Genomic DNA, 25569 nt, shown 5'->3' on the forward strand with positions numbered 1-25569 from the left:
AGAGACAGAGAGAGAGAGAGAGAGAGAGAGAGAGAGAGAGCACTTTCAGGAGCACTGAGGAAACGGCTGCAGAGGCATCAGAGAAATGTGAGGGAACAAGGTTATCCCCCTCTGGAAGTGTGTCAGTTGGCGAGGGGCGAGGAATGGCGGGGCCGTTCTCCCGTTATCGGCGTCTAGGTCGCGGCGGATCAGGGTCAAGGGGAACAAGATGAGAGGGAGAGGGGAGGAGTGCGGAGGGAGGAGGACCACACCTGGTGAAGGCACGCTTCAGGAGAGTGGTGGAGCGCACGCACTGCTAACATAAGCCAGGAGAAGCCAAAGTGGAAGAGTTTAGGCTGAGCTGCACAGCCAGTTCTATCCTTGAGATGTCCTGACTGACGTAAATACAGTAGGCGAAAAACCAAACTAATGTGTGTTTGTACAATGCGGAGGGGAAGAGAGAGGGGGGTCTTCTCGGTACACTGTACCCTGAACGCTTCATTTGCAGAGTACGATGTTGTGAGCGAGAGCAGTCGCACAGCAGTTTTTGAAATAGTTGCAAAGATAGTTGTACAAAGATACAAATATTTTTTTTTTTTTCGTGATGGTCAGCACAAAATCAATTTATATTTAATTCACGTAATTGTGAACCGGGAAGTATAAAGATTGGCAAACGCCAGGTAGGGAGTAGGTCGGGGTGGATCAAATAACACAGGACTTTTACCCAGGAGGCCGGTGTTCGTTTCCCATGTGAAACCACGATTCAGCGTTGATTTATTCATGGAACTTCCATAACCAGAGTTATTTTAACCCAAACCACGATCTTTTCCTAAACCTAACTAAGTCGTTTTGTTGCCTAAACCTAACCAAGTCGATCCATTCCTAAACCTAACTAAGTAGTTTTATTTCTAAAAGACTCGAGCGGAAATTGACACGTGCATCAAGTGTTACTGGACATTCAGGAAAAGGCACTAAAAATACGTTGTTGAAAGTCGTGCTGAGCATCACGAAAAAAAAGGGAAATTTGCGTCCACATACACGGATCAAATAGATTAAATTTTGTGACTATTTCACGGATTACTGTAAGACTCTAACCCTTGTGTGAGATGAAGTCTTGAAACATCTTAATATTTGAACTGATTTATTTGCTGAAATTTTTGATTGTGGTGAGAGGTTAAAGATAAAAAGGGAGCATTGTATATCACATTCAGTATCTAATATAACACTTTTATCTCTGTAAAAAAGCTAATTAGAAAGTAGCCTATATTATCCTTTTAACTGCTTATTTCAGCAAATCCATATAATAATATGTTTTTCCCTCCACTTCAGACATTGCTCAAGTAAAAAAAAATCTAAAAAGATAAAGCTAGAGACAATTAGTGATTTACATGTAGGCCTACTGTGTATCTGGGAGGAACTTTTTACTGTCATGTCATGTGAAATACAACTGCCTTTACAGGTTAGGAATTCAGTGAATCACCAGCCCAGTCACACAGAAGTTCGTGAAAAGGTCACGAAATTGAATGTATTGATTCATGTACATAGACACAAATTCATCTTTTTTTTCGTGATGTTCAGCACGAAATCAATTTGTATGTAATCCACATAATTGTGAAGCGGGAACAGGAGTTTTGCCCAGGAGATCGTCGTTCGTGTCCCTTGTGACACCACAAGTCAATCTAAAGTTACTCCACTTCCGGTGTTATTTAAACTCAAACCACGATCTCTTCCTAAACCTATATACTAAACTATAGTAGTTTGTTGCCTAAGCCTAACCAAGTCAATATATTCCTAAACTTAACTGAGTAGTTTTATTTTGAAAAGACCGAAGCAGAAATTGAGAAGTGCATCACATGTTGCTGGATATTTGGAAACTCACGAAAAATAAGTTGCTGAAAGTTGTGCTGAGCGTCACGAAAAAAAGGGAAATTCGTGTCTATGTACATGAATCAAATAGATTTAATTTTGTGACTATTTCACCAACTGCCGTGAGACTGTGAGACTAAACCAGATGAACTTGATCAGTGTTTTTGATTGGGTATGAGGTAAAAAAAAATCACATTTCTGACTTTTACAATGCCTTTCAAAATCTAAAATACCTTCTCCAGAGGATATAAAGAAAGCATGGGAAAATGAGAAATTCTGTTCTATTAATGCCAAACACTGTTTAATCCAATTCAACATTGTGCACAGATTGCATTATTTCAAAGTCTTTCTTTTCAGATCAAGTCCTACATATGATTAATGTCAGTCTTTCATAATAGTTACGCACTTGTGATGCAATCTCAAACATACCTAATAAGCATTTAGAACCAGAACAAACCCTTCGAATATTGTAATAATAAATAATCTCTTATGAACAAAGTGCAGCTAATTACAGTTCACGGTTTGCAGATCTAACCAATACTTCATTTGTTTTGTCACAATACAATATATTGTGATGTTGGCTATTATGGCTATACTTGTGCAAACACATCATATGTGTGTTGACATGCCTCACAACAATAACGATACAAATATTGAAACAAATATTTCATTTAATGCATATACAGTAAATGGTCATAAAGAACTGGATGTCAGGCTACATTTGCAGAATAATAACTGCATGAATGACTGAAATGTACAGATTATTTATAGCTCCAGTCCACCTACAGTCCTTCCACATTACATATCAGCCTAACCAGGGTTAAATGAAAAAGGTAATTTATCTTTTCTAACTTGATATGAGTCATAATCAGGCACACTGAGGTGTATTTTCATCATGCAGTACAGAATATTCTTCAAACAACTCAACTGGCTGAATCAACTCTTTGTGCTGTTGGACAGCTCACAGAGTTGATGTCAGAACTGTTCCATTAATGAGACACAAGTGACGCAGAACATTTCCTTAACCGAAACAAGGTCATTTGTTGAAATAATACGCAATAGTATTGACACAGAGCTGTGTCAGTGTGTATTCAAAGCAGAGATGAATGAACAGAAAACATTATAGTAGAAATGTTAAAAGCATTAAAAGCAGCACATGTTTTGCAGTGATGTCGTCGAACAGCAATTATTTTTGTTATTTTTTTTGAAAGACCACACTGTATCACAGTTATGGATGAACACGTTTCTGTACAGTCATTTGGTTCCAGGGACATTTATGTTTAGAAACTTGGTGGTGATCCAACTCCCAAGAATTGATTATCATCTGCCAAAGAGCTCGGCCTTCACAAGCTATGTTGTTGAGGAATCAAACCTAGAAGGCAAATAATAAGTCAACATGGATGTTGCAGAAAGGACAATGTGAATGTCGAGCTTTAAAAAAGTTTGCGTTCAGCTGCCGAATCGAAAATCTCAATCCAGTCATTAACAAGGTGGCTGTCTATTAAGTCTGTTCATTTTTCATTTTTTGGATTTTCATATTTTATTTATTTTGTTAACTTATCAGTTATTTCCCAATATGAAGATCCAGAGCTTTTAGTTTCATGCATTCATTTATTGTTGAAGTAGTCCACTTTAAATACGTTGATAATATAAAATACTGAAATCAGCCTCTAACATTTCCACCAATTTTCCGATTGTAGAATGTAAATTCTCCCCAAGTTGTTTAACGCCCCCAGATTTCACAGACCGGAGGAAAAACAAGCAGTAAGAGCTGATCTGAGGTCTGCTGTCCAGCTATCGTCTATGAGAGCCGGCTGTCAATCACTGGTGAACTCCGACCAAACGGTCAAACTAGGCAGCGCTGATCAAATATGAATCAATATTATATTACGTTAATGCCTATTTCTCTCCTCAAATGTTTTCAGAATCATCTTGTAGTGCACGGGTTAAGCTGTAAAATATGTTATAGGGTATATTCTAATGAGCCTTCATGTGACATAGGAAGGGGAGTCAAGTCTGAATGGCTTGTTGAATCACATGTTTTCTGATCTTCTGACTGGGTTGTCTTATTTCACAGTTTGTGGGCTGGTAGGCACTCCAGACCAACATACCAAGGCAAATTCCTTGTATATGAAATCCTACTTATAATAAACATGATTCTAATTCTTATGTGTAGGCGTCAATTGTCCGATGTGTCAGAAATAGTGACATGAGTCAGTTTGCATTGCTACTGGCAACTGAATACTTCTGAGCAGTAGCAATATCAGTTAGCAGCAGCAATAGCTTCAAATGAGTCAGACCAGTGGTAGCTGGTATGTTTACAGCTTGCAAAGTATTAGTGTACATTGTCTGATAGCACTATACGTACTGTGTTACGTCAATGTGTCAGGTGCCACTGAGGGAGATCAGCCAACGTGGTTTGCTTTAATGGCTTTATGTTCCATCCTGAGTCTACACACCGTGAGCTCCATCTGTCAGACGTCCTTGAACACACACACAGTCACTTTTCTAAATAATTCTTTTGTCAACAACAATAATGCAACTGGACAACAAATGTTCATTATGATCACATACCTATCACACGCTGTTCTGCCTGCCTGTCGTCTGGGAGACGGTTACGCAGCATCAGGTCATGAACAACCAGGCCATAAGACTGCTGAACTCTTGAGCTCCTGAGCTCATCATTTTAACTTTGTCACTTTACCTTTATTTACCTTTATATACTGTTTTACAAATTGTTACACCTCTGTGTATATATAATTATTATTATTATATATCATTATTTTTGACTACAAAAAGAATGAGTAAATGTGATTTCAGTTGGACTTTAAGCCAGCACGAGGGAGAAGTCCTATAAATTCTCAGAATCACGTAAATTTGATCATTTACAACTGAGCAATCTCCATCCAACCGTGAAAGCTCCTGAACAAGCTAGTAAGTGGTCCTTCAGTTGAGATTGCTTTGCCAGATTAGCCTTGAGAAGATTCATGTTTGTAAGTGATAATAAGTGATAATTTTTTTACCCAATGATCAGTGTTGGGCAGTAACGTATTACTTCGGTAAAGGATTATAATTTTAAATTTAGTATTTACATGACACATACTAATCCCAGTAACACTTCTGTTAACACTTTGACATTTTGGGGATCAGTTTGTGGATAGTTTGATGAAGGGTTGATATAAGTTTGGTCGCCATGTGTTCAGTTGACAGACCAAGCAGGTACATGCTGGCTTGGTGCAGGGACTGGAGGTGAGGCGAGGTGGACAGTCTGCAACAAAAGAGGAGAAGTGGATGTTGTTAGCCTCAAACTCTGCCAGAGTGAAAGCAGTCACTGGGGCTGAGCAAATCAATAGTCACGAAACGTAATGTATTGATTCATGTACATAGACACAAATCATTCAATTTGTATGTAATCCGAGTAATTGTGCACTGGGAAGCATAAAGAGCATGCTGCATAGGAGGTCGGAACAGCTGAGTTAGTTTGGAGCAGTGATGAAGGGAAGGGTAAACCATGCAAACAAATTCAATGCATCATTTTTAGGCTGGCACACTGTAAATCTTAAAGGAAGGTTCTGGTTTATTGCAAGTTGGGTTATATTTTCCTATCTGTGGCTATTATTTCTATAGGTAACAAAAATTAATTGCTGAGATTTGAGGACATGGCAACATGGCTATAGAACAAGTCTGATGGATAAACTGTGACGTAAACTGATGAACAAAGGTATCTTGAAGTGGAAACTAAATTCAGTTGACTGTCTTCTATTGGTTGATTTTGTTCCTTATATACACATCACCTTATTGATTACTCACATTTGCGTTTACACTTCATCCGTGACTGCGATCAAATCTGTGGTCCCACTGTGAGTTTGAGGTCTTATCACTGTGTGTGAGACGTCTACGTGTTTTATCAAAGAGAAAGAGGATGTCGGACTTTATGTACAGATAACGCAATCGCAGTGGTTGGCATTTGCGAAGGGCAGCGTCTGATGCTTTGTGCCAAGGTGAGACCAGAAACACCAACACATCAGGCAAATAAACACTCTTCACACTGATACTCATTGCAGGTCCTGCCCTTTTATGTAATCACGTACGAAATCCATCCTCCGAGCCCCCACCCCCCAACCCCAGCCCGTCAGTGGTGTTGTTGTGCCCAGGGGGATCCGCAGCCTTGACTGACTCTGATCTGATTTGAGGCTTGTTAGGAGGGGGGTGGGGTGAGGGGTGGGGGTAGAGGGGTGGGTTGGAAGGGTTAGGACAGCCTGTCAAAATCCCCTCTGTCAGCCTTGAGGAGATGAAGTGATGCCTCGTGGACCTCTGGCCTGCTCTGCACTCATGATGCAATCAGCAGCCCACTTGACAACCATCAATCTCCGACAAGATAATCTCTATGTGGTATCGGTATATGTGCGTGGGAGTGGGAGGGTGACTGGGCGTTTAGGCTTAGACTGACGTATAATTTTAGCAATGCAGGGCTGATATTGGCATCATATTAAAGGATCCGTCCAACATTTAAAGAAATATTTGTCTTAGCTGTCAAAGTCAGATGAGTAGAATGATATAATTCGCATCACTGTGTAGTGGCAGTCCCAGCACCAAAAACAAAAGCACATTGAAGCTTGTAGAATTTTTCCATACACGTGTGCTGGCTCGGCTCGACTCGGTTTGACTCGGCACGACTCAGTTTGACTCGGCACGACTCAGTTTGACTCGGCATGTCAGCGCAGCACGGCAGGGATTTGCATCTCCTCTAGCCCCCAACAGGGCTGTAAAACGGTGGATAAACACATTTCATGTCCTATATTCTTCACAATAAAAGTCTCAACATTGTGAACACGGGACAGGAACGAATAGCTGATTGTAACATGAAAGTGAATAATGTGTAACTTTATATACTTATGATCATGTGCCATGTGATAATTTATGGTAAGATTATTAGTATTTTCCTTCAATAGTGATGTATATTTGATGTTCTTTGTTTGACATGTATTTTTCTTCTCTTCTCTTCCTGTTTTTTTCATGGTGCAATGGATATGTGATGATGTCACTTCCTCAACCAATAGGGATGGCAGACACTTCCAATCATCCAATCCCATTGATTTGGTGGTGTTTAAAAGAAACACAGACCACCATTTTATCTTCTTAATGTCCTGATGAAGGTCCTTGTTGACCGAAACGTTGATTAATAAAGCAGAGAAAAGTGTATGCGGGAGCAAGTAATTTTTTTGAAAAAGTACTTATTGGAGGGGATCTACTCCCATCACCACAAACTATTTTGAGACTGTGCATGTTTTCCTCTCCTTCCTATAACATGTAAGTGAAACGTAACACATGGGATGCAAACAGTGGTCTCCGAGATGAAGCACTGTGTTTGTTGGACCCATAAACCATCACTCCCGCCCACCCTTATTAGTGGGTCTTTTAGCTCTTTAAACTACGTCACCACAGTCATTCCCGGAGCATGTTCTCTGTGCGTTTACTGTTGCTGCGGACGGGTTAACATCGAGGTTAATGGAAAGCCCGGTGCGTCTCATACCGGTTTTAAAGGGCACAGGTTGACGACCGTGACAAAGCCTCGGTATTTGACGCCCTTGGAATGAGAACGAACTGGCACAACACTGGTTAAAGGGACAGCCATTTTGGGAAATATGCTTATACACTTTCTTTCTGAGAGTTAGGCCTAGATAAGGAGGTACAGCTACAGCCAGCCGCCGGGTGGTATTAATTTAGCACTAAAGCTCACTAATTTAATTAACACGTTAGATCTTGTTTCATCCGTACAAAAACCACAGCGTACAAATGACAAGCTATGGTTTTCTGAGGGTTATGTGTTATTTCAGGCACAGTTACTTCCTGGACACTCCAGAAAGTCTCTGCGCCTAAATAGGAATGTAGCATCGATCTTCTCATCTTACTCTTTGCAACAAAGCAAATAAGCGTCTTTCCTCCAATATTGAATTACTCTGACAATGCTTCCAACAACTCCAAAGCTGTTTAATTTATTTATATGTTGCAAGAGACCAATACATCCTGAATTCTGTGATAAGTCACTGTGTCTTTGTCTTTGTCTATTGACGTTATCATTAGAGTCAGTTTGAATAAATACTCTAATCTGAAAGCAAAGGCAGTGATATTAATTGAATCCCATTTGTCCATTAAGTGTCAGTGTCTGTAAAGGAAGCATGAATAAATCCTAGCCTTGATCCTGGACTGTGAGTGAAACCCATCTGATGCACTGACTCATTACTTTCAATCCGTCATTTAATACAGCCTGTATTTTGCTATTTGTAGATGCTTGCGGTGTGTGTTCATGCGGATGATATTATCTACCACCAGTTGCTACCATTAGTAAATTGGAGTCTGAGAATATAAAATGAAACTTGAGAATATGGATTGAATCTTGATAATATGGAATGAATCTTGAGGATATGGAATGAATCTTGAGGATATGGAATGAAATCTTGAGAATATCGAATGAATCTTGAGAATATGGAATGAATCTTGAGGATATGGAATGAAACTTGAGAATATGGAATGAATCTTGAGGATATGGAATGAAACTTGAGAATATGGAATGAATCTTGAGTATATGGAATGAATCTTTAAAATATGGAATGAATCTTGATAATATGGAATGAATCTTGAGAATATGGAATGAGTCTTGAGGATATGGAATGAATCTTGAGGATATGGAATGAATCTTGATAATATGGAATGAATCTTGAGAATATGGAATGAATCTTGAGGATATGGAATGAATCTTGAGGATATGGAATGAATCTTGTGGAATGAATCTTGAGGATATGGAATGACATTTGAGAATATGGAATGAGTCTTGAGGATATGGAATGAATCTTGAGGATATGGAATGAGTCTTGATGATAAGGAATGAATCTTGAGGATATGGAATGAATCTTGTGGAATGAATCTTGAGGATATAGAATGAAATTTGAGAATATGGAATGAGTCTTGATGATATGGAATGAGTCTTGATGATATGGAATGAGTCTTGGGGATATGGAATGAGTCTTGATGATATGGAATGAGTCTTGATGATATGGAATGAATCTTGAGGATATGGAATAAATCTTGAGGATATGGAATGAATCTTGAGGATATGGAATGAGTCTTGATGATATGGAATGAATCTTGAGGATATGGAATGAAACTTGAGAATATGGAATGAGTCTTGAGGATATGGAATGAAACTTGAGGATATGGAATGAATCTTGAGGATATGGAATGAAACTTGAGAATATGGAATGAGTCTTGATGGTATGGAATGAATCTTTAAAATATGGAATGAATCTTGATAATATGGAATGAATCTTGAGGATATGAGATGAATCTTGATAATATGGAATGAATCTTGAGGATATGGAATGAATCTTGAGGATATGGAATGAAACTTGAGAATATGGAATGCATCTTGAGGATATGGAATGAATCTTGAGGATATGGAATGAATCTTGAGAATATGGAATGAATCTTGTGGAATGAATCTTGAGGATATGGAATGAAATTTGAGAATATGGAATGAGTCTTGAGGATATGGAATGAATCTTGAGGATATGGAATGAAACTTGAGAATATGGAATGCATCTTGAGGATATGGAATGAATCTTGAGGATATGGAATGAATCTTGAGAATATGGAATGAATCTTGTGGAATGAATCTTGAGGATATGGAATGACATTTGAGAATATGGAATGAGTCTTGAGGATATGGAATGAATCTTGAGGATATGGAATGAATCTTGAGGAAATGGAATGAAACTTGAGAATATGGAATGCATCTTGAGGATATGGAATGAATCTTGAGGATATGGAATGAATCTTGAAGATATGGAATGAATCTTGTGGAATGAATCTTGAGGATATGGAATGAGTCTTGAGGATATGGAATGAATCTTGAGGATATGGAATGAATCTTGAGGATATGGAATGAAACTTGAGAATATGGAATGCATCTTGAGGATATGGAATGAATCTTGAAGATATGGAATGAATCTTGTGGAATGAATCTTGAGGATATGGAATGACATTTGAGAATATGGAATGAGTCTTGAGGATATGGAATAAATCTTGAGGATATGGAATGAGTCTTGATGATATGGAATGAGTCTTGAGGATATGGAATGAGTCTTGATGATATGGAATGAGTCTTGATGATATGGAATGAATCTTGAGGATATGGAATGAATCTTGAGGATATGGAATGAATCTTGAGGATATGGAATGAATCTTGAGGATATGGAATGAAACTTGAGAATATGGAATGAGTCTTGAGGATATGGAATGAAACTTGAGGATATGGAATGAATCTTGAGGATATGGAATGAAACTTGAGAATATGGAATGAGTCTTGACGATATGGAATGAATCTTTAAAATATGAAATGAATCTTGATAATATGGAATGAATCTTGAGGATATGAGATGAATCTTGATAATATGGAATGAATCTTGAGGATATGGAATGAATATTGAGGATATGGAATGAAACTTGAGAATATGGAATGAATCTTGTGGAATGAATCTTGAGGATATAGAATGAAATTTGAGAATATGGAATGAGTCTTGATGATATGGAATGAGTCTTGATGATATGGAATGAGTCTTGGGGATATGGAATGAGTCTTGATGATATGGAATGAGTCTTGATGATATGGAATGAATCTTGAGGATATGGAATGAATCTTGAGGATATAGAATGAATCTTGAGGATATGGAATGAGTCTTGATGATATGGAATGAATCTTGAGGATATGGAATGAAACTTGAGAATATGGAATGAGTCTTGAGGATATGGAATGAAACTTGAGGATATGGAATGAATCTTGAGGATATGGAATGAAACTTGAGAATATGGAATGAATCTTGATAATATGGAATGAATATTGAGGATATGAGATGAATCTTGATAATATGGAATGAATCTTGAGGATATGGAATGAATCTTGAGGATATGGAATGAAACTTGAGAATATGGAATGCATCTTGAGGATATGGAATGAATCTTGAGGATATGGAATGAATCTTGAGAATATGGAATGAATCTTGTGGAATGAATCTTGAGGATATGGAATGAAACTTCAGAATATGGAATGCATCTTGAGGATATGGAATGAATCTTGAGGATATGGAATGAATCTTGAGAATATGGAATGAATCTTGTGGAATGAATCTTGAGGATATGGAATGAAATTTGAGAATATGGAATGAGTCTTGAGGATATGGAATGAATCTTGAGGATATGGAATGAATCTTGAGGATATGGAATGAAACTTGAGAATATGGAATGCATCTTGAGGATATGGAATGAATCTTGAGGATATGGAATGAATCTTGAAGATATGGAATGAATCTTGTGGAATGAATCTTGAGGATATGGAATGACATTTGAGAATATGGAATGAGTCTTGAGGATATGGAATGAATCTTGAGGATATGGAATGAGTCTTGATGATATGGAATGAGTCTTGATGATATGGAATGAATCTTGAGGATATGGAATGAATCTTGAGAATATGGAATGAATCTTGTGGAATGAATCTTGAGGATATGGAATGAAATTTGAGAATATAGAATGAGTCTTGATGATATGGAATGAGTCTTGATGATATGGAATGAGTCTTGAGGATATGGAATGAATCTTGAGGATATGGAATGAGTCTTGATGATATGGAATGAGTCTTGATGATATGGAATGAATCTTGAGGATATGGAATGAATCTTGAGGATATGGAATGAGTCTTGATGATATGGAATGAATCTTGAGGATATGGAATGAAACTTGAGAATATGGAATGAGTCTTGAGGATATGGAATGAAACTTGAGGATATGGAATGAATCTTGAGGATATGGAATGAAACTTGAGAATATGGAATGAGTCTTGACGATATGGAATTAATCTTTAAAATATGAAATGAATCTTGATAATATGGAATGAATCTTGAGGATATGAGATGAATCTTGATAATATGGAATGAATCTTGAGGATATGGAATGAATCTTGAGGATATGGAATGAAACTTGAGAATATGGAATGCATCTTGAGGATATGGAATGAATCTTGAGGATATGGAATGAAACTTGAGAATATGGAATGAATCTTGTGGAATGAATCTTGAGGATATGGAATGAATCTTGATGAATATGGAATGAGTCTTGAGGATATGGAATGAATCTTGAGGATATGGAATGAGTCTTGAGGATATGGAATGAATCTTGAGGAATATGGAATGAATCTTGAGGATATGGAATGAATCTTGAGGATATGGAATGAATCTTGATGATATGGAATGAATCTTGAGGATATGGAATGAAACTTGAGAATATGGAATGAGTCTTGAGGATATGGAATGAATCTTGAGGATATGGAATGAATCTTGAGAATATGGAATGAGTCTTGATGATATGGAATGAATCTTGAGAATATGGAATGAATCTTGAGAATATGGAATGAATCTTGAGGATATGGAATGAATCTTGATAATATGGAATGAATCTTGAGGATATGGAATGAATCTTGAGGATATGGAATGAATCTTGAGGATATGGAATGCATCTTGAGGATATGGAATGAATCTTGAGAATATGGAATGAATCTTGAGAATATGGAATGAATCTTGAGGATATGGAATGAATCTTGAGGATATGGAATGAATCTTGAGAATATGAAATGCATCTTGAGGATATGGAATGAATCTTGAGGATATGAGATGAATCTTGATAATATGGAATGCATCTTGAGGATATGGAATGCATTTTGAGGATATGGAATGAAACTTGAGAATATGGAATGCATCTTGAGGATATGGAATGAATCTTGAGGATATGGAATGAATCTTGAGGATATGGAATGAATCTTGAGGATATGGAATGAAATTTGAGAATATGGAATGAGCCTTGAGGATATGGAATGAATCTTGAGGATATGGAATGAATCTTGAGGATATGGAATGAAACTTGAGAATATGGAATGAATCTTGTGGAATGAATCTTGAGGATATGGAATGAAATTTGAGAATATGGAATGAGTCTTGAGGATATGGAATGAATCTTGAGAATATGGAATGAGTCTTGATGATATGGAATGAGTCTTGATGATATGGAATGAATCTTGAGGATATGGAATGAATCTTGAGGATATGGAATGAGTCTTGATGATATTGGAATGAATCTTGAGGATATGGAATGAAACTTGAGAATATGGAATGAATCTTGAGGATATGGAATGAATCTTGAGGATATGGAATGAAACTTGAGAATATGGAATGAGTCTTGATGATATGGAATGAATCTTTAAAATATGGAATGAATCTTGATAATATGGAATGAATCTTTAAAATATGGAATGAATCTTGATAATATGGAATGAATCTTGAGGATATGGAATGCATTTTGAGGATATGGAATGAAACTTGAGAATATGGAATGAAACTTGAGAATATGGAATGCATCTTGAGGATATGGAATGAATCTTGAGGATATGGAATGAATCTTGAGAATATGAAATGCATCTTGAGGATATGGAATGAATCTTGAGGATATGAGATGAATCTTGATAATATGGAATGCATCTTGATGATATGGAATGCATTTTGAGGATATGGAATGAAACTTGAGAATATGGAATGCATCTTGAGGATATGGAATGAATCTTGAGGATATGGAATGAATCTTGAGGATATGGAATGAAATTTGAGAATATGGAATGAGCCTTGAGGATATGGAATGAATCTTGAGGATATGGAATGAAACTTGAGAATATGGAATGAATCTTGTGGAATGAATCTTGAGGATATGGAATGAAATTTGAGAATATGGAATGAGTCTTGAGGATATGGAATGAATCTTGAGGATATGGAATGAGTCTTGATGATATGGAATGAGTCTTGATGATATGGAATGAATCTTGAGGATATGGAATGAGTCTTGATGATATTGGAATGAATCTTGAGGATATGGAATGAAACTTGAGAATATGGAATGAATCTTGAGGATATGGAATGAATCTTGAGGATATGGAATGAAATTTGAGAATATGGAATGAGTCTTGATGATATGGAATGAATCTTTAAAATATGGAATGAATCTTGATAATATGGAATGAATCTTGATGATATGGAATGAATCTTGAGGATATGGAATGAATCTTGAGGATATGGAATGAGTCTTGATAATATGGAATGAATCTTGAGGATATGAGATGAATCTTGATAATATGGAATGAATCTTGAGGATATGGAATGCATTTTGAGGATATGGAATGAAACTTGAGAATATGGAATGAAACTTGAGAATATGGAATGCATCTTGAGGATATGGAATGAATCTTGAGGATATGGAATGAATCTTGAGAATATGAAATGCATCTTGAGGATATGGAATGAATCTTGAGGATATGAGATGAATCTTGATAATATGGAATGCATCTTGAGGATATGGAATGCATTTTGAGGATATGGAATGAAACTTGAGGATATGGAATGAATCTTGAGGATATGGAATGAATCTTGAGGATATGGAATGAAATTTGAGAATATGGAATGAGCCTTGAGGATATGGAATGAATCTTGAGGATATGGAATGAATCTTGAGGATATGGAATGAAACTTGAGGATATGGAATGAAACTTGTGGATATGGAATCAATCTTGAGAATATGGAATGAAACTTCAGAATATTGTTAGGCAGGGCTAGTTTTTGAGAACCCAGGTGCAGAACACAGAGATTGAGGCAGGAAATAGGTGCAATGAAGAATTTACTTAAAATACTTGATTTGAATGGGTGAGTCTCTTGGTCAGGGAAATGCAGGGGATGAGCCGCGAACTGGGGAATAAATGAGGCAGAGCAAGGCAGGTGAGTTTGCAGGTGGGAAAAGCTGGGTAGCCAGAAACCAGAGAGGTGTGCTGATCCAGGTTTGAAATCCAGAAGATACAGGAGTGGAATGGAAGCAGTGCTCAGAGGGGGTCTTGGAGAAAATCAGGATATCATCCAAATAGACAAAAACTAACATGTTGAACATGTCACAGAGGACATCGTTCACAAGGGCCTGGTACACAGTAGGTGCATTAGTCAAACCAAAGGGCATTACCAGATACTGGAAATGTCCCAGGGGAGTGTTGAATGCCGTGTTCCATTCGTCGCCCTCACGGATGCAGACCAGATGGTACGTGTTGCAAAAGTCAAGTTTGGTAAAAACAGTGGCTCCATGGAGAGTGGCAAATGCAGAACTTATTAAAGGCAACGTATACTTGCTTTTAACTGTTATATTGTTGAGACCTCGAGAGTCAATGCAGGGCCTAAGTGTTCCATCTTTCTTGCCCACAAAACAAGACACCAGCATTGGAGTGCGCTGAGCAACAGGTCAGGGACAAACACGTCCAAACTCTGCTCCACACAGTTTCAGGCTTTATACCCTCTGCCTGGTTATCCACCAATAAGCTCCGCATCACTGACTGAATAGACTAATCATCACATCAGTTTCTATAACCACCTTATCTCTACGAAATAAAAGTCAAAGATGGACAGAAAAAATTGGAGGACAGTCCGTGTACACTTGCATAACGTTCACATTTATTTGGTTTCAAGTCCTAACACATTCTAAACATGCTTTTAACACGTAATGGATCACATTCTTCACAGGTAGTTAAAGTAACAAGAGCAGACAAGAGATTTCTGAAGAGAAAAAAACATTTCAATGTTTTCAAAGTGTGTTCATGGGTGGTAACAGTGTGTAACTATGTCTTCCCTGAGATATGTCAAGATATTTCTACTCTTTTACCTCCCCCAAAACTCTTCTCATCTTGTGCTCCTGCACTACAGCGGTGAATGGGTCTCTGTGCGTCTGCAAACTTAAAGCTCAAACTGGTGCCTCGACTGACAGGTCAACTGTGGTAGGATCTGGACCACACGATTACAATAAGAGCTTTAATAATGTGCAGCGACAAATGCTGCACCTTATTTACGTCCCCTATAAAAGTCCCATTACAAGCTCTTTCTATAACCGTGTGCTCCAGAGCTCATCTTGCCAGGGTTCTATAACAGTGTTACAGTGCTAGGGTTGGACACATATGTTGGTTTGCCTGTACCGGCCAGTTATAGGAGAGATTGATGATGGTTCCTTCCTGACCACAGGGGGAAAAACACTGTGCTGGCTTTACCTTTAAAATTCTGCTTTTGTACAACCTTGATCTTATTTTAGCAAGTATGCAAATAAGAGCCAGGTTGTTTAAAAGGCAGAACTGTTTCTAAGATTTCCTCTATTGTTGGGTATCATGACGTTCCATATCAGTAAGTCAGGCTGGCAGCTTAACTATTCAAAAGCCATATGAGTCCAACCCCCAGTGATAACACTTCAGTAAGTCAGTCTGTTGTCGCGTGCCACAGGGTCACACGAGTGAGCTAAAAGCATGTAAACACAACGAGATGTCAGTTTGACCACAATTTACATTGTCTGATTGACAACAGATCGCCGAGCTGCATTGACCGAGTCCGATATGATAATAGTCCCACTGTTACCACTTCCATGTTACCTTCAGCCGTCTTACCAATGAACAACAATCATGGAGCACGATGGAGAAAAAAAACACTGTCATATCAAGATGTGGTGAATATAGTGTACACAGCAAACAGGCATTCACAAGATAACATGTATTCTGAAAAGGTCAACACAGGAAAATAAAGCACTGGTTAACTGCAGCAAGAATGCATCGTGTGAACGCTTAATCAGTACGCTGACATTGTCATTCTTTCGTCATTTGGTATTGGATTCATGATAACAGGGCAGAAGTGGAATAAAAAGATGACGCTAATTTAACATGAAATGAAGCAACAACAACAACAAAAAAAAAAAAGTTAAGAGTTAAGAGTGTTCAGTGTAACATACTTTGCAGCGGGAGGTCAGAGGAAATAAAAAAGCTTCTGACAGTCTTGAGGTAGAGAGGATTATGAGGCAACATGTTTACGCATTTTTAAAAAAGAAGAAAACAGGTATCAGAGCGTGTTATAAATCGGAGAGGTCACTGAGTGAAATAAGAGACACAAAATTACAGAACATTGGTGCCAATGAAACCAATAAATAAGACAAAAAAAAATCACCTATTTGAAAGAAAGCAACATGATGACAAATAAAGAGGTAGTTTCGGTACAGAAAAATTGCAAAATGACATATCCCTTGTCTGCAAAAAAAAAAAAAAAAATACAAATACAGAAAATAAAAAGAACACTTTCTTCAGCACATGTGTATCAAAATATGACAGGTAGGAAGTCAGAGTGGTGGCAGTAAGGTAGCCGTGGTGAGTTTTTTTATTTCATGTTGATGAGCAGAGGCCGGTATTGATATTATTTGCTGCTACATTAAAAGAGAAAAACCCCCCTTCAGATCCTCTTCCACTGTCAGATCTCGGCACTCTGTGATGTTCAGTGCATTCCTGGAGTTACTCTGAGATGAAGTGACTTTGCTGTTGACCACCCTGAACCTCTCTCTTCTACTTCTGCTACAATACAAACTATTCCCAGACTGTTTCTGTACAGAGAGGAGGGTTTGTTTAACATCAGTGCAAAATGCCAGCTCTAGAAAAAAGCCCTTCCTCTTTACATTCTGACACCTGATAATTATTTAGATCTATTTTTTATTAAGCAAAATCTACTATGAAACTCAATTGTAGCCGTTTCTCAGCAGTGGTAAAGGATTTTAGGGTTTTTTCTTCTTTTAACGATACATCTCATCACGCAGACTTTTGTTACATAATGTACATATCCCTGAGATGATGTGGTTTTAAAGGGTCAGTTCACCAAAATGACAAAAACACTATCTGATTGTTCGGACAGTTGTGGCTTTATCTGCTTAGATTTTGAGGTATTGGTCTCTGAGATTTCTTGCCTCCACCCCAAAAAACAAACTTTTTTTTTGTAATTTAGGTGAAAATACCATTGAACCTCAGAAGCCTGTGTGATGAAAGATGCACATTTTACAAAAATGGAGAGAGACGATATTCTCTCTCCGAAATGAGTGTAAATTCATTCAGCTTTGGGAACCACAGATGGCTCCAAAGCGTCACATTTGCATTGTAAAATGATTCAAATAATACATAAAAGGCTCCAAGATGTCAGTATATTGTCCATATAAAATGAGGCTGACAACGCCTGAATAATACTTTCTTTTTTTTTAAAATACAGTGGACAAGGGAATGAGTTAATAAAAATCAAGTCTAAAAAAAAAAAATCATTCAAAGTTTTAGAAAATGATGGGGGTGTTGAATGAATACATGAAAAACAACAAAAAACCCAAAACATTCACATCATAACTACAAAAGGTACATGAAAATGTATAAAAATCAAAAAGATGAAAAGAGGCTAACTGAAACATTTGAAAGAAGAAGAACACTGCATTGGACTGGTGGTGTTGTTAAGGCTGCACACAGAGAGGTGGATGGAAACAGGAGAAGGGAAGCTGCGGCGACATTCTGAAGAAGCCGCCGTCGCCTCTCGCTCCATTCGTCACCAATGCCATGAGAAAAAATCCACCCTGCATGTCTCATCTTCAAACTACATCCACTTTCACTGAATGAAGGGGGTGGGGGGGTGGGGACCTTGAGGGGAAATAAAGTGGAAAAGAAAAAACACTTTCCTACAGAGGACCTACAATGTCCTGGAACCTACATCTACTAATAATACAAGTACATCACAGCATGGTCACTGAGGAACTTCTGAATGCAATACATAACACTCACTTTACCCTGTTTAGATTCAGATCGGCAGGGACCTGAGAGAGATAGGAACACACTGGGTGGGCAGTGGCCGAGGTCAAAGGTCAAGGTCTCCGAACCTCACCGTCGTGTGCAAAAAAAGAGAGTCGTTGCAAGGACTGCATTTTGTCTGCATTTCAAATTACTGTACATCATGAAACGGCAAAAAAAAACTTGAGGAATTCAAGAAGACACTTCAAGCGGTTTGAAATGATCATCTCATACTTCAAAAATAAAGACCATTTTTCTATGGCTTTTTTAAAAACAATGTGCATATCTGTCACAGAGGGTATGCAAGCCGGAGGTAAGTCACCTAAATTCTCTAAAAACCTTGCCTGGATTCATTCAGACATGGGCCCGGATTAATCACACTGAATCCATCCCTTCTTAAAGTGATAATCCACATCTTTGTATTAGCCAGTTCATAAAAACCCTGAGGACTAGACCTGAACCAAGTCTCAGGTCCACACTTTTCTAGTGACCCCTTGGATCTGGGTCAGGTCCGACTTAAACTGCTACTGGTCTTGGGTCTGTGCAAACTTTTGATTGGACCTGACAAGACCTGAAAACAGTCTAAATCCCTCTAAAACTGGCATGAAACCTTTGAACGGACCTGTTTGAAGCTGGATATGCTAACAGAAAGCCAGCGCTCTATACACCGGCTTCGTAATGAACCAGAGGCAGCAAGTGTTAAGCACTTTTTTGTTGACTCAGGCTTATTTTCGGCTCCCGTTCATACTTGAATCCAGTGGTTTGTCAGTTTGATTTTGCTTCTAGTAGGTCAGGAATACATTTTGTTTGAAGCCATGAAGATCTCTCGCTGTTCAAAACACAACAAGCGTCATCTTTGTGGTTTTGTTCTGAATAAATTGGAAAAATGCAAAAAGATTTCACGGGCTACCCCTTTAAACCAAACATAGACAGTATACGGTGGACCTTAAAATTTAGGTGATGGTGTGTTGAGAGCGAGCTACAATGCAATCGAGTTCCTGGCACTGAAGGCAACGGAGCCCAAAAAAAAAAAAAACGAGCCATCTGAAAAGCAATCTCATCACATCTGCTCTATGCATATACGTGTGCACAAGAAACGTGTGCATGTTTAGCAGCGTTCACAATGAAATCCGGCAACATACTCGTCTGTCCAGTAGAAGGGTTTCTCCCCTCTGACACAGATTGATTCATTTCTTATCCTGATCCTTCTTTGATAAGAAATCTTTTTTTTTTTGTTGGAGCTATCAGCCCCCTACCCATCATTAATGGGTCTTTGAAAAAAGCATTGCATAACACTTTGGTCGAAAAAGGAAAAACAATAAAACTAAAACGGCAAACCTAGCTATCCTCCCCTTCCCCTGCAATAAAGCCTTTACATCCCCAATCTATGATTGTAAAAAATACCCGTATATGCTCCTTTTTTCAATGAAGATCCCAAAGATCCACAAAAACTGTCACCTTAACCCATGGAATGTTAATTTGACAAGACCGCCAACCCGTAAGTAAGGATGTCTGAGAGTCCATGCAGATAAAGTAGCTCGATTTGCTAATTACTTTTGCATTTTTCAGTGTAACAAGACACTGTTTTTCAATATTTGATTTATGCAGCTCCTTTGAACATTCAGTCTGTGATTGAGGTGCCAAAAGCGTCCACAGGGATTTGGTTTTAGACTGGGCAACTCTTCATTTAACAGAAAGAAAAGGTACCTGAAAATAGCAACAACATTTTCCTGAGGTAGTCTCAAAACACTCGTCACATGTGTCTATACGCCCCCGTCTGAATAAAATAAACTCTTTCAAAGTCTAGTTCTAACAATAGCAACACTGACACATTGAGCAAACTGGATACACACTTGTAAACTCCAAAGACCAATGCATCTACGAGCATTTGTTTTGTACAGAAGCATGTGCACAGTGTAAATCAGCATACATTCAGCTCTGTCGTGTAATAAATATATAAAGAAAAAAGTTACAAAAAACAAACTAGCTGCTTGTCACATTCACAAGAGGGGAGACCAGTCCCTCGACTCGGGGGGGGGGGGGTCGGGGGAGTCTAGTTTCCAGAGGAGGTGGTCACGCAGGGTGACGGACCGGTCCTGTAGCTGGTCAGGCTGGATTTGCAGGAGTGCAAGACTGCTTTGAACAAGAGGGGGAGCTGCTCCAAAGGGACATTCACCAGCTTCCCTGCAAACAAGTTAGGGTTATCTTGATTTAGACTCAGGGTTAGCTTAGTTTGGCGCCTCTTAAATGGACATTTTCACATTAAATTCCATTAGTATTAATGCAGTGAGTCATATAATGCTCTTTTTGCAACAGAAATACTTTTTTTTAATTCACTTATTAGTTTCAATCAATGAAACTGAACACTTCCTGCAGATATTTAAAATTAAAGCCAATCAGGACAGGGAGGGATTATGTCCTTTGAGCTGTTGGGAGGCTTTCAATCAGTGCAGAAAGTGGTGAGTTTCATAGACAGTAACTTAACTTAAAGGGACTATTTGTAACTTTCAGAAATGCTTGTTAACAGTAACACCTGTGGCTGTTAAGTCAACAAAAGTCAGCGTCGGCCTCGCGCTTGCTCGCTCTAAATAGACATGAACGAGCATCGCTCAAAACAGTGAGGCGACACACGTCAGCTAAAACCACAATATCACTCTATATTTCAGCTGCTTGGCAGTAACGTTAGCTGACCAGACGAAGGTCTCTCCATGAACCAGTGCTGATCCTAGTGTTGACTTTTCTTGCCTCAGCGTCGGTGCCGGGGCTCTGAAGCAGCGGAGCTCCGCAGCGAAAAACGTTATTGTCTCCCGACCGCAGCCGGAGTGAGCAGGAAGACACCGGCACCCGGTCGTACACGATAACGTTTCCCTCTGCGGAGCCCCGTCACTTCACAAGACACGGGAAACCTCTGTTGGTCTGGAGGAGCTGCAGCAGTTATTTCTGCACACATGTCCACTGTACATTCATTAGATATTCTCAGAGCTACTAACTCTCCTGCAGTGTGTAGTGAGCGCGCGTTCACGTCTAGAGGTGGAGCGAGACAGCGAGAACGCGCGCTGTCTGAGTGAAGGCAAGCAGGCAGAGGAGCAGAGACAGCGGCCACACGCAAGCGTGCATGTGTCCCACCCGGTACATTTATACGCTTAAAAAGTTACAAACAGTCCCTTTAATGTTTTAGTGAGTGTGCCCTTTAAAGCGGTAAACTCAGAGTGGCGAGTATGACTCAAGCCTCCAGGGAAGAGCGTCAGGCTTTGGAGACAATTTTTGGCAGTGGCCAAACGGTGGAATTACAACTTCCGGGTCCGTCACATGATGCCATTGGGCCGGAAAAGACTTTCGTCATTGGCCATTGGCCGACTGTTGGAGCCATATAGACGCCATTTTTTTGGCGATGACAAAGTAGGAGAAGAGGAATGACATTAAGAACCACAGCATTCTTACTGGTAGTTGAAACAAGAGCACATTTCTAAAGTTACCAGCACCTACAGGCAGCAGTGTTCATTACACCATACCTAATACCATTGCACTATGCAGTACTTAGAGGCCTTACCTGCGATGCAGCGGATCTCCGGGAGACACATCATGATCTCGGGGAAGCGTTTGGGCTGGTGCGGGTACTTATATTCAGTGTAGTCCTGACACACATACCAGTAGCGCTTGTTCAGCTGCTCCAGCTGGGAGGTGTTGGAAAGCCCTCTGATATCTGCAGAGATACAGATGAAAAGGAGAGAGAGAGAGAGTCATGCGGGGAATACTGGAAGGGGTTAAGAAAAGCTTCAAGTCAGTAATAGCAGAGGTCGCGTTCTTACCTTGGTTGAGGAAGTTGATGGCTTTCATGCAGGCATACTCCTCATTACTGACTTTCAACTGGTGGAACTTGCGAAACAGATATATCAACCTCTCCATCACCTCCATACCGTCCTCGCTGAAGCTGAGGAAATCAGACACGGACTTGTCAATTATGCTGGAACAATGTAGTGGTGAATATTATATATATATATATTAGTATAATAAATAATGTCTCCAGAAGGGTAAGGGTTTGTACCGTTTGAAGCTATTCTCCAAACAAAACAGAAGATGATAAAGACTGCGTTTTATTAGGTTTACTGTCCAACATGTTCACATTAAAATCCACTGTCAAAAAATATAAAAATCCCTCAAGCCCCATTATCTTAAGCTTCTATGCTTCAATGAGCAAAGGCAAAAATTAGGGAGGGAATACGTCAGATCTACTGAAAGCGCTTAAACGTCTTGCTAATCCCACAGCTTTCTGAAGGAGTTCGAAAGATTCAACAAAGTTTAATTCCGCTCATCAAAGCTCAATTCCCTGTCTTTCTGGCTCTCACAGTTCCACAAAAGTTTAGCGCCGTCACTGTAAATCAGATATTCACTCCTAAGCCGCAGGCAAATTGAGCGAAGCAGCGGAACATACACCGTATATTAGTAGAATGTGTGTCATGAGGTCAGATGATTCCAGTCTGATTTACACAGATCCAGACCCCCGCACATCCTTTCCTAACGACATGCGTGTATTTCACATGCCAGACGGTGCTAGCCACAGCTGAGTCCTGAGGAGTCCTCCCGTTCACGCACCACTTCACTGGCCCTCATCCAACAACAACGCTTTCCCCTGTTGTTATAAGGAAAACTATCAAACTCTTGGAGATACTGAGCTCACAGAGTGGAACGTCTCGCCCCTTCTAGACGATTGTTGTTGCAGTGGGGGAACATTTAATTGATGATATCCACCTTTCTTCTGAGTGAAATATTTAATTGGCACGGCTCACCCCCCCCCTCGGGGCTAAATCTAGCGTTTAATATCTTGTGTATGTTAATGGTGCAATAGCCTCCATAAAAGAGAGGTAGGAGGCAATATGAGTCACTGTAGGTGAGATATTACCAACACTTATGAATGAGAGGTTATTTCTTCAGTCATTCCTCTAATATGTAAATGCAGATGTCGGACATAACTATGTCAAACATCTGGTTCGGGGCAGTATTAAAGTGGCAGAAGGCAGTATTTTTTTGGCATCATTGGGCAAAAATCCTATAATGACCTTTCAGCATATTGGAATTCAAGTGTTCTGAGAGAAAACTAGACTTCTTCTCCTCCTCATGGCTCTGTTTTCAGGCTTTAGAAAATCTAGCCCATGACGGGAGACTTAGACCAATCACAGGTCATTTCAGAGAGAGAGTGTTCCAATTGGCTGTGCTCCGGTCATGTGACGGGTACTTGGCGTTCCTTCAAGAGATTTACAACATTGCTGCTGGGTCACAAACTTTCTCATTTTACAGCTAAACCGTGCACTACAAGATGATTCTGAAAACATTTGAAAGAGAGAAATAGGCATACAGTAACAGAATATTGATTCATATTTGATCAGCGCGGCCTAATTTGACCGTTTGGTCGGAGTTCGCGAGTGATTGACAGCCGGCTCTCATAGACAGCAGCTGGACAGCAGATCTCAGATCAGCTCTTACTGCTTGTTTTCCTCCGATCTGTGAAATCTTGCAGATGCCGTTAGGAGCACCTGAGGACACCGGAGGACACAGAGGAACATGATTTTCTTCAGGTTATCTGTTTCATGTAATACTGTCAGGATATAGCGACCGTTTTATAAAAATAACTTTTTTTAATCATATTGGCTCCAATCTGGCCTACTTCAGCTTTAACTTGTTTTTGTTCTGGATTCGGCTATTAGTTAATTTTACAACTTTTAGGAGATAACGCTTTAAATGAGGGCTATTTAAGTGTTCGTACTGGGAAGTTGATTTACCTCAAAAACAATTATCCTCTTATTTACAGCCGTCTCTTTATACATTCATGACCACAGACTCGTTGGTGTTTTCAGTCCAAAATGGTGGCAGCGCTACCGCAGCGCCATCTGGCGGCTGTTTTCAAAAAAAGCACCGGAGTTTTGTCTCTTTGCTTCTGTAACTCTTTGGCTCTACTCTAAACCAAACTCTCTGAGCACCTCCTCCCTTCTCCGAGTCCTCGCCACTCACCCCTGCAGCTCATCGTCAGACGGCGTGTACTTGGCGGTGACGTCGGCCAGGTCTCCGAAGATCTGGGCGCTGTAGATGGTGAGGCAGGAGAGCAGGATGAGCTCCTGCCAGGTGGAGCTCAGCAGGCAGGTGTAGTCCTCGATGGAGAGCTCGCAGAAGAACGGCAGCTTCTTGATCCAGGAGATCTGGCGGAAGAGCAGCTCGTCTGCCAGGCGACACAGCAGGGCAAACAGCTCCACCTGGGTCACTTTGTACCTGGGACACACACAAACGGAGTTAAGGGTGAGAAGCGATAACATGACTCGTCAATCACTAGTCACATGATGAAAGGATAACCTAAAGCTTCCCATCAGCATATACTGTATTTACTGGGGAGGTACACTGCCCATGTTATATCAACAGCATGAGTTAGGGTATGTAGTATCTAGTGTACATATTGACTCACCCGTCCTCTATAAGCATAGGGGTTGCCAGTGGGGCCAGGTCTTCAGCAGCCACCAGCTGCAGCACCAGCGGGTGGGACTGTGGGTAGAGGCTGCGGGGCTGTGGGGCCAGCAGGCCAGACTGGGCGGCGTAGCTGAACAGGTGAGGCAGGAGTTGGTAGTGTGTGGACATGGAGGTGTTGATGTACTGGTCCCTGAGGGCCGCTGTGTAGCCATTCATTTCCACAGAGCGACTGGAAGCACACGGAAGGGTCAAAGGTTACATACAGTCAGCCATATGGAGGATTTGCGATTTTTAATCAACCTCTTAAAAACTAGCAAACCTAAGGAATCCATTGGTACCAACCATGTCATACTAGCTTGTCGTGAAGGAGGCTAAATAACGCTCCAAACTTATGCTCAATTTTGGCGAGGAAAAACTGGCATTGTCATTTTCAAAGGGGTCAATTGACCTCTGACCTCAAGATATGTGAATGAAAATGGGTTCTATGGGTACCCACGAATCTCCCCTTTACAGACCCACTTTATGAT

The 25569-nt window shown here is 39.7% G+C and overlaps 1 protein-coding gene across 3 annotated transcripts in view; it reads right to left on the reverse strand.

The window, feature by feature from the left end:
* Positions 1-15403: 15403 nt before the first annotated feature.
* nr6a1a (nuclear receptor subfamily 6, group A, member 1a) overlaps positions 15404-25569 on the reverse strand; it is a 101874-nt gene continuing 91708 nt past the window's right edge. For all 3 annotated transcript variants that reach the window (XM_037778250.1, XM_037778251.1, XM_037778252.1), the window contains 5 exons: positions 25041-25271; positions 24596-24850; positions 22399-22520; positions 22140-22292; positions 15404-20773 (listed from right to left, as the gene is read on the reverse strand). In XM_037778250.1, coding sequence (XP_037634178.1) covers positions 20643-20773; positions 22140-22292; positions 22399-22520; positions 24596-24850; positions 25041-25271 — 892 coding nt within the window. In that variant the 3' untranslated portion in view covers positions 15404-20642. The remainder of the gene's footprint in view (positions 20774-22139; positions 22293-22398; positions 22521-24595; positions 24851-25040; positions 25272-25569) is intronic.

This window comes from Sebastes umbrosus, chromosome 8 (genome assembly GCF_015220745.1).
Source record: "Sebastes umbrosus isolate fSebUmb1 chromosome 8, fSebUmb1.pri, whole genome shotgun sequence".
Taxonomy (NCBI): domain Eukaryota; kingdom Metazoa; phylum Chordata; class Actinopteri; order Perciformes; family Sebastidae; genus Sebastes; species Sebastes umbrosus.